Source organism: Parambassis ranga, chromosome 6 (genome assembly GCF_900634625.1).
Source record: "Parambassis ranga chromosome 6, fParRan2.1, whole genome shotgun sequence".
In the NCBI taxonomy this organism is placed as follows: Eukaryota; Metazoa; Chordata; class Actinopteri; family Ambassidae; genus Parambassis; species Parambassis ranga.
The window spans coordinates 4696242-4710189 of NC_041027.1; the positions used below are offsets into that span (position 1 = coordinate 4696242).

The 13948-nt window shown below is 41.3% G+C and overlaps 1 protein-coding gene across 1 annotated transcript in view; it reads right to left on the bottom strand.

Annotated features, from left to right (window-relative positions):
- The window catches only part of LOC114437424 (neural-cadherin-like), an 82513-nt gene that overhangs the window by 36633 nt on the left and 31932 nt on the right, over positions 1 to 13948 (bottom strand). The window contains exons 3-11 of the mRNA XM_028408098.1: positions 13504 to 13729; positions 12426 to 12630; positions 11216 to 11327; positions 9167 to 9416; positions 4956 to 5098; positions 3243 to 3415; positions 1426 to 1594; positions 642 to 812; positions 210 to 382 (exon numbers count right to left, since the gene is read on the bottom strand). Coding sequence (XP_028263899.1) covers positions 210 to 382; positions 642 to 812; positions 1426 to 1594; positions 3243 to 3415; positions 4956 to 5098; positions 9167 to 9416; positions 11216 to 11327; positions 12426 to 12630; positions 13504 to 13729 — 1622 coding nt within the window. The remainder of the gene's footprint in view (positions 1 to 209; positions 383 to 641; positions 813 to 1425; positions 1595 to 3242; positions 3416 to 4955; positions 5099 to 9166; positions 9417 to 11215; positions 11328 to 12425; positions 12631 to 13503; positions 13730 to 13948) is intronic.

The window sequence follows — 13948 nt, forward strand, 5'->3', positions numbered from 1 at the left end:
GAATTAGTCTCTTCTTTCTGTTGTAGTTTCACATGCTTGACTTCTGGGAGTAGACCTAGATTGGTGGTAGCAGACAGATACACTTTGAGGTGGCTCATTCATTAACATTGTTGACATAGACCCAGAGGCCAGGAATGTGATTAAGCCTGCGTGTGTGCGAGAATGCGTGTACTGGCGGATGGACAGCTTGCTAATAACAGCTGACTAACCTGTGATATGGGCTGGTTAACATAGACCCATCCAGTGACAGGGTTGACCTGAAGATACTCAGGCTGTTCCTGGGACATGGAGTAGGTGATGGCTGCATTAGTGCCGAAGTCATCATCATGAGCTGCCACGCGCAGAAAACTGGTGCCGACTAAAGTGTCTTCTCTCAGGAAATCTACAGAGGACAGAAATAATGTATGTGTACTTAGTTTGCTTCTTTAAAGCAGAAATATCTTAGCTGAGGGCAAAAGATGGATAAGGCCAAGCATGAAAGCTGTCATGAGCTTATGGTAATAATAATTTAGTGCAGAAAAAAACTTTTTTCAGAGAGGAAGATGATTCATCAAGCTCTAAAACACATCTTCAATTATATGAATTCTGCATGTCCTAATCCATATTTTATTTAGGTACCACCACATTTTTCAAACACTTACACTCATAGCGCAAATTCTCAAACTTGGGGCTGTTATCATTCTCGTCCAGTATTTGGATGGTGAGCTGGCAGATGCCGATGAGTGGCTCCTCTGCCCAATCGGTGGCCGTTACAGTAATTGAATACTCTCGTTGTCGCTCTCTGTCAAAGCGCCTGGCTGTCACAATCACTCCTGTAAACAAGAACAATACTCAGCCCCATTTACCAACCCTCCTCTCTCTCCCTAAGCAAAAGTACACACACACTCTGAATACATATAGATGAATATATATCCATCCATCCATTCAGCACCTCTCCACTTCACCCTTCTGAGTCCATCCATCCATCAATCCATAAATCAAGAAAACAAGTAAACAATTATAAATTTATTCCGACTAAGCCCAGCGTTCCTTTCAAGTGCAGTGACTATGTTATTAAATCTTGAGATGAAGAAGAAGATGAAGAAGAACAAGCCTGAAAGAAAATGACTGACAGAATAACATGTTGACTGCTTAGGACTTCAGAGCAGTTTCTCTATATGCTTTTCCTCTCATTATGTACATATTTATACAACAGCAATCAATATACAGGTTTTGCTTGAGAATGGTTGCGTATAGTGACTCTAATCATGTGAACATTTTCTCTCGTCAGTGTGCATCCTCTCCTCTCTGATCACACTTCAACTCCAATGATCATTAAAGACGTCAATTATCATTAAAATGCAGCGCTGCCTATCTACACTATAATCTGGGCTCCATCACTAATTGAGACCTATTTTACCCCACACAACCCCGACCCTGCTCTACCTGTGTCTGGATGGATTCTGAAGGCGGACATGGCGCTGTCTCTGTGCATTAAGCCATATTTGACTTTTCCATTTGCTCCCTCATCTGCATCCACAGCATGCACTTGCAACACAAAAGTCCCCGTTGGCTGGTTCTCTAGTACTGAAGCCTGCTCACGATATTGCTGGCACTGAGATAGAGAAAGGGAGGGGATGGAGAGAGAGGGAAGGAAAGACAAATACAAATACAAGGAAAATATTTTTATATATGTGGGGATGTATTGTCAGAATATGTTACATTAATGATAATACAGGGATCAAAGAAAATAAACTAATTACACAGAAGGTCACTACACACACACAATATAACAGTTATAGATACAGTAGCCTGCATCTATGGAGAGGAAAGCACTTGAGCTGATTTCTTTTGAAGAGCCAGCAGACAGGGCTTTGTCTTAGCAAAGATTTCCATCCATTCCCCCTAATGAACACATGCCCCAGATAAAGAGCAGCTCTCTGGAGTCTTTCTCTTTTGTAATCAGATATAAATGCTAGCTTCTCTTTCAACACAATGACCATGAAAAAAGAAAAACAAAAGACAAGGAGGAGCAAGAGTGAAACAGAGGGAGGGAGATGGATCAAAGAAAGAGGAATAATACAAGAGTTCATGGGACATGATGGGACTGACTGCATGCCCTGAAGGTAGCTGTTCATAAAAACCACATAATATGAAACATAAGGTCACGCGAGCCCAAGTGGTTCTGAGGCGTAACTTGATATTTAAACATATTAAGTTGCCAAGACTTCCAGCCTGCCCGAAAGACCTCAGGAGCATCAGCTCAACACAGGAGTATGTCTTCTGCTGAAGTTCAAGTCATTCCTAATTAAGGAGGAAGTTAATTAAACAGGTACAGTATATTGTGATGATATTGCACTTTTTTCATAATTTAATTGAAATCCCAACGGAGTGCCTAAAGATAGAGTGGGTGTGCAGGCTAATCGGAACTCATGGGAAAACAGAACGGAGAGAGACGGAGGCCAGGGAAATGAGAACGCCAAGGCAAAAAAAAGAGAGTAGGATGAGGAGAGGGAGAAAGCAGTGATAGAAAGAGGAGCGGATGAAGTGCATGGAGAGGATGAGACTGACTGGCAGATAAGATAAAAATGTAATAATATTGAGCACAGTGTGTGATATGTGACACAATGACTGACTGGCAGCTATTACTAAAGGTTCAGGTTGACAGCAACAACAAAAGGAAGAATGCCTGAAAAGAGCAGTTTGACATTTGGAGGAATATACTACATGTTATTGTATAAGTGTAGTTGAAAACATCATAAACAGTGAGAACAGGCGGAAACACTAGCCTGGGTTTATCCACAAATACAACATTTTGCCTGTTGTCTGGCAAGTGGTTCACCAGGCTTAGGCTTGATCTTTCTTTGATAAGTTGTATTTATACTGGTGCATTAACACTACCAGAACACTAGTTGGCAGTGAAGCTTCTTTGTGTATGATGGCAACAGAGACTGAGAAGATCTTTGTAGGAGTTAGAGCTAATAAATATTGGACAACTTTCCTGAAATTACAGCATCACAGAAAAGAGGGCCAGTGGAGGAGATGGTGCATAAAAGGCAGTGGGAGAGTGAAGTCTTTGTGCTTGTCTGGCTACCGAGAGACAAGTATAAGGAAGTGGACCCCTCACTGTTGTTGCAGTCTGTGTAACCTCAGCAGGGAGTTGGAATAGGCGACTGTGTATAGTAAGAAGCTACTCTGAAGTAAATATCACAGTCAAGAGTGAATAGGAACCAAAGAGGATATTTAGAAAATGAAAAGACAACCTCCTCAAATACTGGTTTGTTGTTGTTCACATCGTCAACCCCAACGATGACCCGGGCAGTGGAGGAAAGTGGGTGAGGCCCGCCTGACGTGTTGTCATCTGTGGCTGTTACATTTAGGACATATTCCAGGCCTTGAAGCTTCGGCAGGGGAGTGGAGCGGAGACGGATCAACCCTGCAAAGAGCACAGACCCATTAAATTACACATTATAAAATATGGTCCTTTCTAACAGAGCACGTACAACCTTTCCATTAGTCATTAAGCAGGATGTTATTGCCACTGTGGCCTTGCATAGGCATGGATGTGCTATCAATAAAAACACACGGGAAAATGCACACTGCACGCTCTTGTTCTTGAAATCAGCACTGAGACAGCGAGTGGTGGAAATTCACTTCCAGAGTCCACAGAAAGGTAAAAAATCTGATATGCAGACTAAATCCAAAAACCAATTTCACAGTGGTGATTTTGTCACATTTCTAATCTAATAATTGCATGCTTTGCTCTAAAGATGCCCATCCAGCTCACACATCCAGCTCACACACTTCTGCAAAAACACAGAGTAGAGTAGAGTGACTCTGGTTAGAAGTTAACCAGGCTCAGCAGATGCCTATTAGCTGTTCCTCTCACCCCCTTTGTCTGCTTTCATGTAACAGTCAAGATAAAAGGTGGGATAAAAGGATGGAGCATCTGAGTCAACATCTTTCTCGTCAACAAAAATACAAAAACATCAGAGGTTGCAGGACGAGCAAGCAGCCTGTGATGTGGGGGGAAAAGCATTGAAGTGAGAGCATAGAGAGGTTCTTTATTCTCTTGTTGTGTTTCTGTTCATCTCTTTCACTGCTCTTGATTAAAGACAACAGGGCATGCTGATACACATAGATGCGAGTGCCTGACTTCCCTCTTGCCCCATTACTTGAGACTCTGGTGGCCCACAGAGCAGACAAGGGCCTGCACTCCTAATGACAATGCATGGCATTGACATTACTGCACCACTACATTAAAATAAGTGAACTGTAGGATGTACATGGTAATTCTTTCGCCTTAAATGTCAACCTTGTTTACAAATGCAACCAGCTCTACAAGGTATTCAATGAGCCAGCACTCTTCCTATATATACAGTAAGTGGGAAGCCATGTAGTGATGTCTCTGCACCCAAAGGATATCAGCCTTAGCATTTTGTGCTCTGAGGATACACAGAAAGGGTGGAAAGGAATATAAAAAAAGATGACACAAAAGAAAGAGGCACTGGCAGAGCGCAGCTTGGAGATTGTGAGCTATGATAGAGCAGTTGTTGTGAAATTGAATTGAAAGGGTTGGGTGACAAATGTCACAGCGATTGCCTCTGGTTTCGGATCAAAGGGTAAATAAAAAAGATAAACTGTTCAGTCACCAATGCTAGAAAACCGAGAAACACATAGAACGTTCCTCTTTGCACCTGCAGAAAGACTAAGTGTGGAAATTTCCTAAATAATGTTATAGATTAGATTTATAACCCCAGTAACAGAAAAAGAGGCACTTGCAGGGGAATTATAGCTTTTAATATCAACTTTCAATATCTTTCCACATTGACTTTGAAAATAAAGGGCGTTCACTGCGAACCACTCTAGCAGGAACGTATTAGAGAAAATTGAATGTGTGATTTGACGGAGGGCCTGTCAATTAGAGTAAGAGCGGCAAATATGACGCCCCGGCCGGAAAAATTAAGAAAGATTACCTTTCTGGCTGTCAATGACGAAGTTTCCTTCCTCGTTGCCTGCTGTTATGGAGTAGATTATACCATCACCATCTGGATCTTTGGCAAGAACTGTAGCAACAAGGGTGTTTGGGCCCGCGTCCTCAGACACAAACGTTCGATACCTGCAAGAGGGGGAACTTCATTTTAACAAGGGCAACAGAGTGAGAAAACACACACACGGAAGTCACAAGTCAATGAGAATCACACACAGAGAGGCAGGAGATATGAATCATTTACACAGCATCAGCAAGCTGATTAGACTTATGGTCGTGTCTTTTTCTTGTCACTATGATTTAACCTGTCCTCTTAGCAGGCCAGACCAGAGACAAATGATAATGTCTGCTGGGATGTTGAAGTCATTCAACAAATGGTGCTTCCACATACCCAGCACACTGTGGGCCATTTGATCCACTGCCTTTTAAAATGTCAACAGTGATTTGCTTGCTCTGTGGTGCTGGACAGCAAGATGCCCAGCGAGACACAGGAGACTGATATACCGCTATGGTACAAAGCACAATAGGGTGGAGATGAACTCTGTGACTAGGGGGATGCAAAGATGAAGAGAGATGGAAAAAGGGTAAGAGAGGAGCATCTGACAAAAAAGGAGGGCTGCCACCGAAATGACAGGTAAGGTGATGTGTGGCACATGGAGAGAAAGGAAAGAGGAGAAGAGAGAATAGCTGATAGAAAGGAGCAGGATATAAGAGGGGGCGGCATTCTCACAGAGTTTGAGTTGATTCGTCAGCAGAACTCATGCCCTGTGAGGTTTGTGCTGTATCCTCTTCTAATGTGGGTGTGTAAGTATGTGTGTCTGTGGAGTGGGGCATCGGTGTCTGGTGAGAAGTCAGAGGTGATTGATGGTTTACAGAAGAACGCTGATGGGTGATTCATCTCCGCCAGCCATGGCAATCTCCGTGGCAACATGAGTGACCTGTAATCTGTCACCCGGCTCAGAGGCCACCTCTCCGCAGCTTTGTGGGATGAGACATACACTCCCTCTGCTTTTCTTCTTGAAGCATCTACCTACATCTCACTGAACTGTGAAGCTGCACTCAGACAGAGGACGCTTGCCTGTCTGTCTGCTGACCTGAATGTCTGCATATTTGCATTTCCATGGACTCTCTGCGTGTCCGTCACTCACTTCAATCACTCTTAGCCTCTCTACAATTCAGATGTGAACAGAGAGGACACGCCAAGGAGCATTAATCCATCCACTCATATGTCCTAACTTTTTTTTTTTTTGCAAGCATAATGCATGCCTGGCAGGGTGATGGACCTCTTCAGACATCTGTTTTTAAAATGTATATTTAACATGTATTCTCTGTGAGAAGTATTTTTAAACATCTCAATATCTGGACAATTAGTTGTATTGTTTAGCTTCCTGGAAATATGTTGATGCCATATTTTGCACTTACACAATAGTTAACCTGTACCGGCAGCACTGCATTGCTGAAATGTGTTCATTAAAACTTAGAGCAATGGGGCCTCCATTACGTCCTGCTTTTACAGAAAACACCTGTAGTTTTGCCAGGAATAGTGTGACGGTGTAACAGGTACCACATATGGATCTGTGAGGTGGTACAAATGTGCAGGTAGTGCAGTAAGTAAGGGAAACTAACTAAATTATAACTGCAGAGCAGTATAATTATTTTGTGTTCAACAGTCCAACAGCAGAAGGGAAGAAGCTGTTCTTGTGGCGTGAGGTTCTGGACCGAATGGACCTTAACCTCCTGTCTGAAGGGAGTGGCTTAAAGAGTCCATGTTCAGGGAGAGAAGGGTCAGCTGTGACCCGACCTGCACGCCTCAGAGTCCTGGAGATGTACAGGTCTTGGAGAAATGGGAGGCTGCAGCTGATCACCTTATCAGCAGAGCGCACAACATGCTGCAGTCTGTGCTTGTCAATATCTTTTTTATATATTTAATATTCACATTGTAGCAGCACTTCTATCCTTGTTTTCACCTCCCCAGTCTTTTCAATTCACGAAGGAAAACTACATGGAATGCAAACAGTGCAATACTATGGGCCTTAGAGTGTTCAGTCTCACTGACTGGTTTTTGTAGTTCAATTTTTTGTAGAGTTTGATGTTTGTTGTGTGTGTGTGTTTGCTGAAAGCATCCTATGACTGAATTGTCAGATTTTATATAAAGACGTTCTTACTGTATGAGCAACTTTTTACACATTACACATTTAACATGGTGGGCATGATAGAATCTGTATTTATAGCTTTTTAAATTCTCAGTTCTTTCATTCTGTCACTGAGACTGTAGAGCCCTATCTAATGCTGCCATGAATTTGTCACCGGTACTTGCCAGACTGCTGGATTCTATCAAAAGCTTAACAACTTTTCTGTGGGACAACTCTGCCAAGTATCTCAATTAGTCTGAAGTGAACAATAATCTCATGACTGTCATACAATTGTATTCATCACTCCACCACTGCCTGTGTCATTGTTCTGTCTTAGGACAGAAAGTCTTCTTCTTCTCTCACAGCATTTATCTACATCTCAGTAAGCCACAGTATGACAAAGTACCCAATACACCCTACCTGGCAAAGTGCCTGCATTTCTAACTATCTGTCTGCCACCCTGGCAAGAGTATTTGTCTGACTGCCGACAGCCTTCTCTGTTTATCTGCATATCTGACTGGCTGTCTCCTGTCTACTCACCGTGTATGTTTTGGTATTCTCTACTTGCTTGCCCTGCAAGCATGTTTCAGTGTGTGTTTTTTTTCTCAATTTTGTGTTTGTCTGCCTACATCTCCACCTCTCTGCCCGCCTGTTTGTTTGGTTCTGTGTTTAGCCACCCACCGAGACTGACACCTGACAATCCAACAAGAGTGGGTAACAGAGGTCTGCAGCAGTCTTGTGTGAAGGTCATTGAAACATGAATGACAGGACAAGCAGCTTACTTGTTTGGGGGAATAAATACAGTGGAGTAACAATGACAGTTGCTGCCCACCCCCTTATACAGTTTTGCCAAAAAGGCGGAGGGGGACACACTGGATTGCATCCATATGTCAGTTTACTGCATACCTTTAGAGAAGACCCAAAATAACACACAAGTGACTGTTTGAATTTCCTACATTATTGAACAACAAACAACCCCCAGGAACATTCTATGAGATGCTGAAAAAAATATCACAGTTTGACTAATGTTTAAAGTGACTAACAGATTGTTTCCACGCCAGATGGCTATGATTAACACACCAAATAAAATATATTGAGTTTGTCTTACTGGCAGTGGTTTTACTACAGCAGTGTTGATGCATGGGGCCACTATTCACGACAGGACTCCCAGCATCAAATATAACTGCAATGAATAGCCTGGAGGAAGGCAGGTCTGTGATGTGTGATGTAACAGCCCATATAACTGTGTATATCTGTGATGCAACTCTGCTCAAAAAGCAAAGCTTTGATTCACTGAAACGTGATCAGCTGGAGGATTAGAAATAAAGCAGTTGTGGAACTGGAAGTATTATTTAAACCTGTCATTTTGTGGACAAAATAGAGATCTTTGAAGCTGACCATGAACGACTGATGGATTTCTTTTGTCATAGGTCAGTGATTTAGTTATGGCACCTTTAAAACCTTTACATTATCATGATAGGTGCCAGATGCCATAACTGCAACTGAACAAAATTAAAAGGGAAGTTTGATGATTCTAAATGAATTTTGTGTCATTAGAACATGTTATAATCCATGTTAACTTTTCCTCCAAGTTGCCTGGGACCTAGTTTAGACTTCATAGTGTAAACATTTAGAGCTATATATACATGCAGAAGACACTTTGAAAGAATAATGGCATATGGAGGAGGAAGAGCCCCCTAGAGTCATGCACCAGCAGCCAGTGAGGAGAGTGGTGTAAAGTTGTAAAGCTTATAGGGGGAATTGAGTGCCTGAGCATACGGATGACTGTTTTGTTATGTGCATTTTGCAACTCGAATGTGTGAAAACATGCAATACACGTTTTACATTTTGCCTACCACAGTGTGAGCGGTGTCTCTGACCAGCTGTTTTAAGTAGCAATGAGCCAAGAAGGCAATAAGCCTGCAAGTTTCTCTATGATTTTGGCCAAAAAAAAGGAATAACACGGCTCTAATTTCTTTCCCCATATAGCTCCAATTTACATGACATGTTTTACCTTTCACATGAAAAATGTTAAATTGAAAAGGTACTTTATGAGTTCACTTACACAGGCTGAGAGAATTCTGGGGCTTCATCATTGACGTTTGCCATCCGCACACGGACTGTGGCAGTGCCAGAGTGAGGCTCGTCCCCGCTGTCCACTGCCATCACCACAAACTCATACAGATGGTTTGGCCTCTCATAGTCGAGCCGGCTCGCGGGAAAAACAGTCCCGTGTGGTGAAATGCTGAAGTCTGAGCTCAAGGTGTAATAGGTGAGCTCAGCATTTAACCCCGAGTCACAGTCCGTGGCTAACACTGGAGGAAGGAAAACATCGCACAAGGACCATCAATTAGCAGTTAATCGAAAAGAGCTGATGAGATGGCATCAGATGATGAATATGTTGACATCTGTGTAGATCATTATCTCTTTATGGCCTTGTTAAACATGTCATAAATCATAAGCTGTGACGGCTACAATTACAAAAACACAAACTGACTTTCCAGAATGATTACCATCATTTGCAAATATAAACTTAAAGAGAACATAAACACGGAGTGAAATGAACAGTATGTGTAAATGAGCTTTTGTAATTATTCTGAGGTAAATATGCTGAAAAACTATAGATTTGTTTAGAATGTGTGATGCGATTTCCTCTGAGATCACAGGTACACACAAACACAAAGATAGCTGCATTTAAACTCACAGTTTTACACATATCCCCTCAAGCTCATAACACCTGTACTGTATATTCATTTAATGTGTTTATTTCCTGTGCCTAGCAGCACTATGCATGCCAACACTTCACACTCCATCTTACCATCTTGGAGTTAATTTACTACACTCTTTGTATTTAATTTGTGCTTGATTTGTGAAGGTATTGAATAGTAAATTTCCTTTAAACAATGCCTGCTCTCCAGTTTTTTTCTTTTTCTTTACCATTGACTTCTAAAGTTAAATTAATAGCCTCATAGTAGAGTATTCATCTGTGTCTATGCCCAGTAGAAACAGGCTGAAGGTGTAATGGGGATTTCACACCCTTTTTGCCTCAAAACTCTGACATTTCATTAGTTAGCCGAGCAGCCCAGAAGATTAACAAATTAACTCTATTTCGTTTTTTTCACATTTTTGCCCCCTCAATCTAAACTGGTTTGATCTTTATCGAACTACAAGGTCACTGATTTGCATGGTGTACCAGCTACAGTCTATTTGCAGCACAAAGATCTAAGTTTTGCAAGTTAAGCTAAGTTTCCGTCGTCACTTACTCTACCTTTGATTCCTTCACTGCTGAATGTTTCCTATCGTAGTGCTTGTGTTATTTAATTTCTTGATGCATTGCTTTGTGTTGGTTGTGAGTTCCTTTTACCCCCGGTTCTGCAGTGCCAATGATTTCTATTACTCAAGGCTGTGTATTTGAATGTTTTCTGTATAAAATCTATCCACTTTTCTTAGTCAGAATGCAGTAGAACCAATTGCCCAGTGAGAGATTCCCACGTCACCTCCTGTATCTCACAGTGGGATAGAAGGCTGATAGGCAAGACAATATTTGATAAGGACTAAACGTTAAATGTAAAATGTTAATATTTTACTATTTGAAAAATTTCTTTTAAATTTGACCGAATTTGAGCAAAGACACCGTCGGTTAACACACAAATCTCCTGAGTGCAATCAGAAGTGTGTTTTTTTTAGAAGGAGTGTTGTTCATAACATTACAAACTAATGAGCCTAATGAAAACAGTACAGAAAAGTCCTTACTTCCTGCTGCACAATGTATGTGTTAATTGGTGTGCTCTTTAACAAGTTAAGCAATACTGACTGTTATACATAGGCTACATAATTAAACTAACTCATAGGCCAGCCTCATGCTGGAGAGTAGATAAATGGACATGCCATTATTCATAGAGAACATAATAAATCAAAACACTGCGTGTCATCTTTGTACAGTTAGTTTTGTTCAGTATTTTCTGATATTTTGAAGTGAAAAACTTTATGAGCCCAGCTTAGGTTTCCTAAAATACATCAGCTGTTTTCCTAAGGAAAAAATTGGCTTTTTGGATACTTTTTCCTCCACAACAGAGACAGATGGATGTGAAATGCGGGGTCAGAGGAGTCTCACCCTGCAGCAGGGATGTTGCCGTGGTTACGGTCTCAGGAACTCCATCCACGCTGTAGATGGACTGGAGGAACTCTGGGACACAATCATTCTCATCCGTTATCAACACCTGAACCTGATTAGTGCCGGTGTGATTGGTAAGATGAGAGGAGGAAAGGAAAGGAGAGGAGAGGAAACCAAAACAGAGTTAAAAAAAAATACAAAATGAACATCCAGTCATTACCATTCAAATCCAGAAGACAACCATATGAAATGTTCTGTAAAAGAAGCTGATCCCAAAACTTAATCTAAATTGCATTTTTTTTAGTTCCTCAAGTTGACAGTTCAACACATTCTTTATCTTACACTTCATGATTTTCCAGAGTCAAAAATAGAAATGTTCTGAGCATGTGTGTGCTTCACTGTGTGGGTTTTCGACAAAGGCCCTTAGCCGCCCTCCACCCTACAAGCTCCCTGTCACCACTGTGTGTAAAGTGTGAAGTGACAGCTGAGTAATAGTCCTGAAATAGCGGGGATAGGTTTTCCCAGTCTCCATCTCCTACATTACAACATGCAGCTGAGCAGAAGGAGGTTTTGCCTGCTAAATCTGTGCTACAAAGTGAACGCCTGACATGATAATTGGGTAACAAAATCTTTGAATTAATAATTTAAATGAAACTAAATTCATGAATAGTTTATCTAGAAATATTCATTTGTGAATGAAGTTCTCAGATCTGGAGTTCTCATGCCTCAGAGCATGCTCTATATTTTCCCCTGCTCACCTCCAGATCATACTCTTGACAAAAAAGTACTTAAGTGATACAGAAAAAAAAGAAAAAGCAACTGGAAAAAATAAATCACTGGGCCACTTGTTAACATTTCAAAACCATTCAGGCATGCCATTCCCGTAGACACACACAAACTACGCTGCCCCTCTTTTGTGGTTATGCCAAGCAGCATGATGTCAAAAGATCAGCACTGAGCTCAGATCATTGTTGATGCAGGTGATAAGAGCCACATCACATTAGGAAAAAAAAACTTGTTAGTTTGAGAAGTAGCAACAGAGCTGATTATTATTATTATGTTTATTTTAACACAGTTTTAGTAAATGCCGGTGTGACAGATGCAATATTAAAATGTGAGTAGACCTCTGCCTTGGGCTTAGTTGACCAGAGTGCATGAACTCTAGTGTAACTCATGCTTGCTGTCTGTATCACTCTCTAATTAAACTAACCTCTGTGGCAGTGCTGAGGCTGCCAGGCTCTTCACTGGCTCGCACCATCAGAAGATAGCGTCGCTGATCACTTTCATAATCCAGCGTCCTGGTCAGACTGATCTCGCCCGTTTCCTGTCGAATGCTGAAAAGGCTGCTGGGATTGATCAGCAGACTGTAGCTAATTTGTTGCTTTTGGAAGGAAATGGCATACACCACCAGGAAACTACAGAACAAAGAGAAAGTGGTTAAAAGAAACAGAGAAAAAGTCTTTAGTATTTGATTTCAGCTGAGCCCATGTTGAATTAAAATCGAAATCCTCTTTTCCTACATCAGCACAGCACTGTAATAAAATCAATTACTGTATGGCCCATTGGCCACGTGCAACAAACACAGTCAATCTGTACTCGTCAGCTCTGTGTAATAATGTAATACTATTATGCAGATATCAGTGTTTGTTTATGCGGTTAAGAGTGTTTGCATTACCCTAATAGTGTGTGATGATGATATGTGAATTCATGCTCTAGTGCGCTGATGTGACCAAATGAATATTTATTAACACAAGTCCTAACGAGTAACGTTTCAGCTCTGACACCTTCTGCGTGGTTTTATGCAAGTCGGCATTAGCCATTGTAGGACTTGTGTTTGCAGAGATATAAATGTCTCAGTAATTTCAGTCATCAAACCACACTCTTCTTGTGTGAGTCAGACAGTGAATCAGGATGTTTTCATGCTTGTGTCATCTCAGTGTTTGTCAATTTACCAAAATGAGGTACACTGACAATTGTTGCGGTGTTTAATATTATATCTCATTATATTGTATTCTCTAGAATCAGGCAATTGCAATTATTAAGGGAAACAAAAAAAGACAATGACATGATGATTTTTTTTATTGATAAAGCCCTGTCATATCTGATTAACTACAGGAAATTACTTAAAAAAAGATATCAAATTATTGTAATCTCTATTGAAAGACTAAGTCAATTTTAAACAATGCTAAGAAGTGTGAAAATGTATTTCATGTTTTGCCTGTATCGCACTGCCAAAAATTCCTCTCTGTTTATGTAAGTGGATGTTGACATATGCTCACGATACTTACGGCTGTCCTTCAGGTGTGTTCTCTGGTATGGAGATGGTGTAGCTAGTGTTGGTGAACTGCGGCGCTCTGGCTCCTGCCACCACAGAGAGCATGGCAGGAGCACTGCGGCTTCCCAAACCGTCAAGGGCCACCACACTTAACAAGTACTCCCTCTCCCTCTGAAGCACCAGCCCTGTGGTCACCACCTGGCCTGTCTTCTTGTCTACAGCAAAGCAGCCGCCACCGCCTACGGGGAAATACAATGACATTATTTTCTATAACAGCATACAAACCATTCCACTGCTGCTGGCGTGAATACTAACTCAGAAATGTGTAATGGCAATTTGAAAAAAATGTCTTGCTGGGTTTGCTCAATTAAGGTGCACAACAACACTCATGGGCATGCAATTCATGTATAAATACACACCAAAAATCACTCTCTCTGTGCAATTAATTTTATGTAACC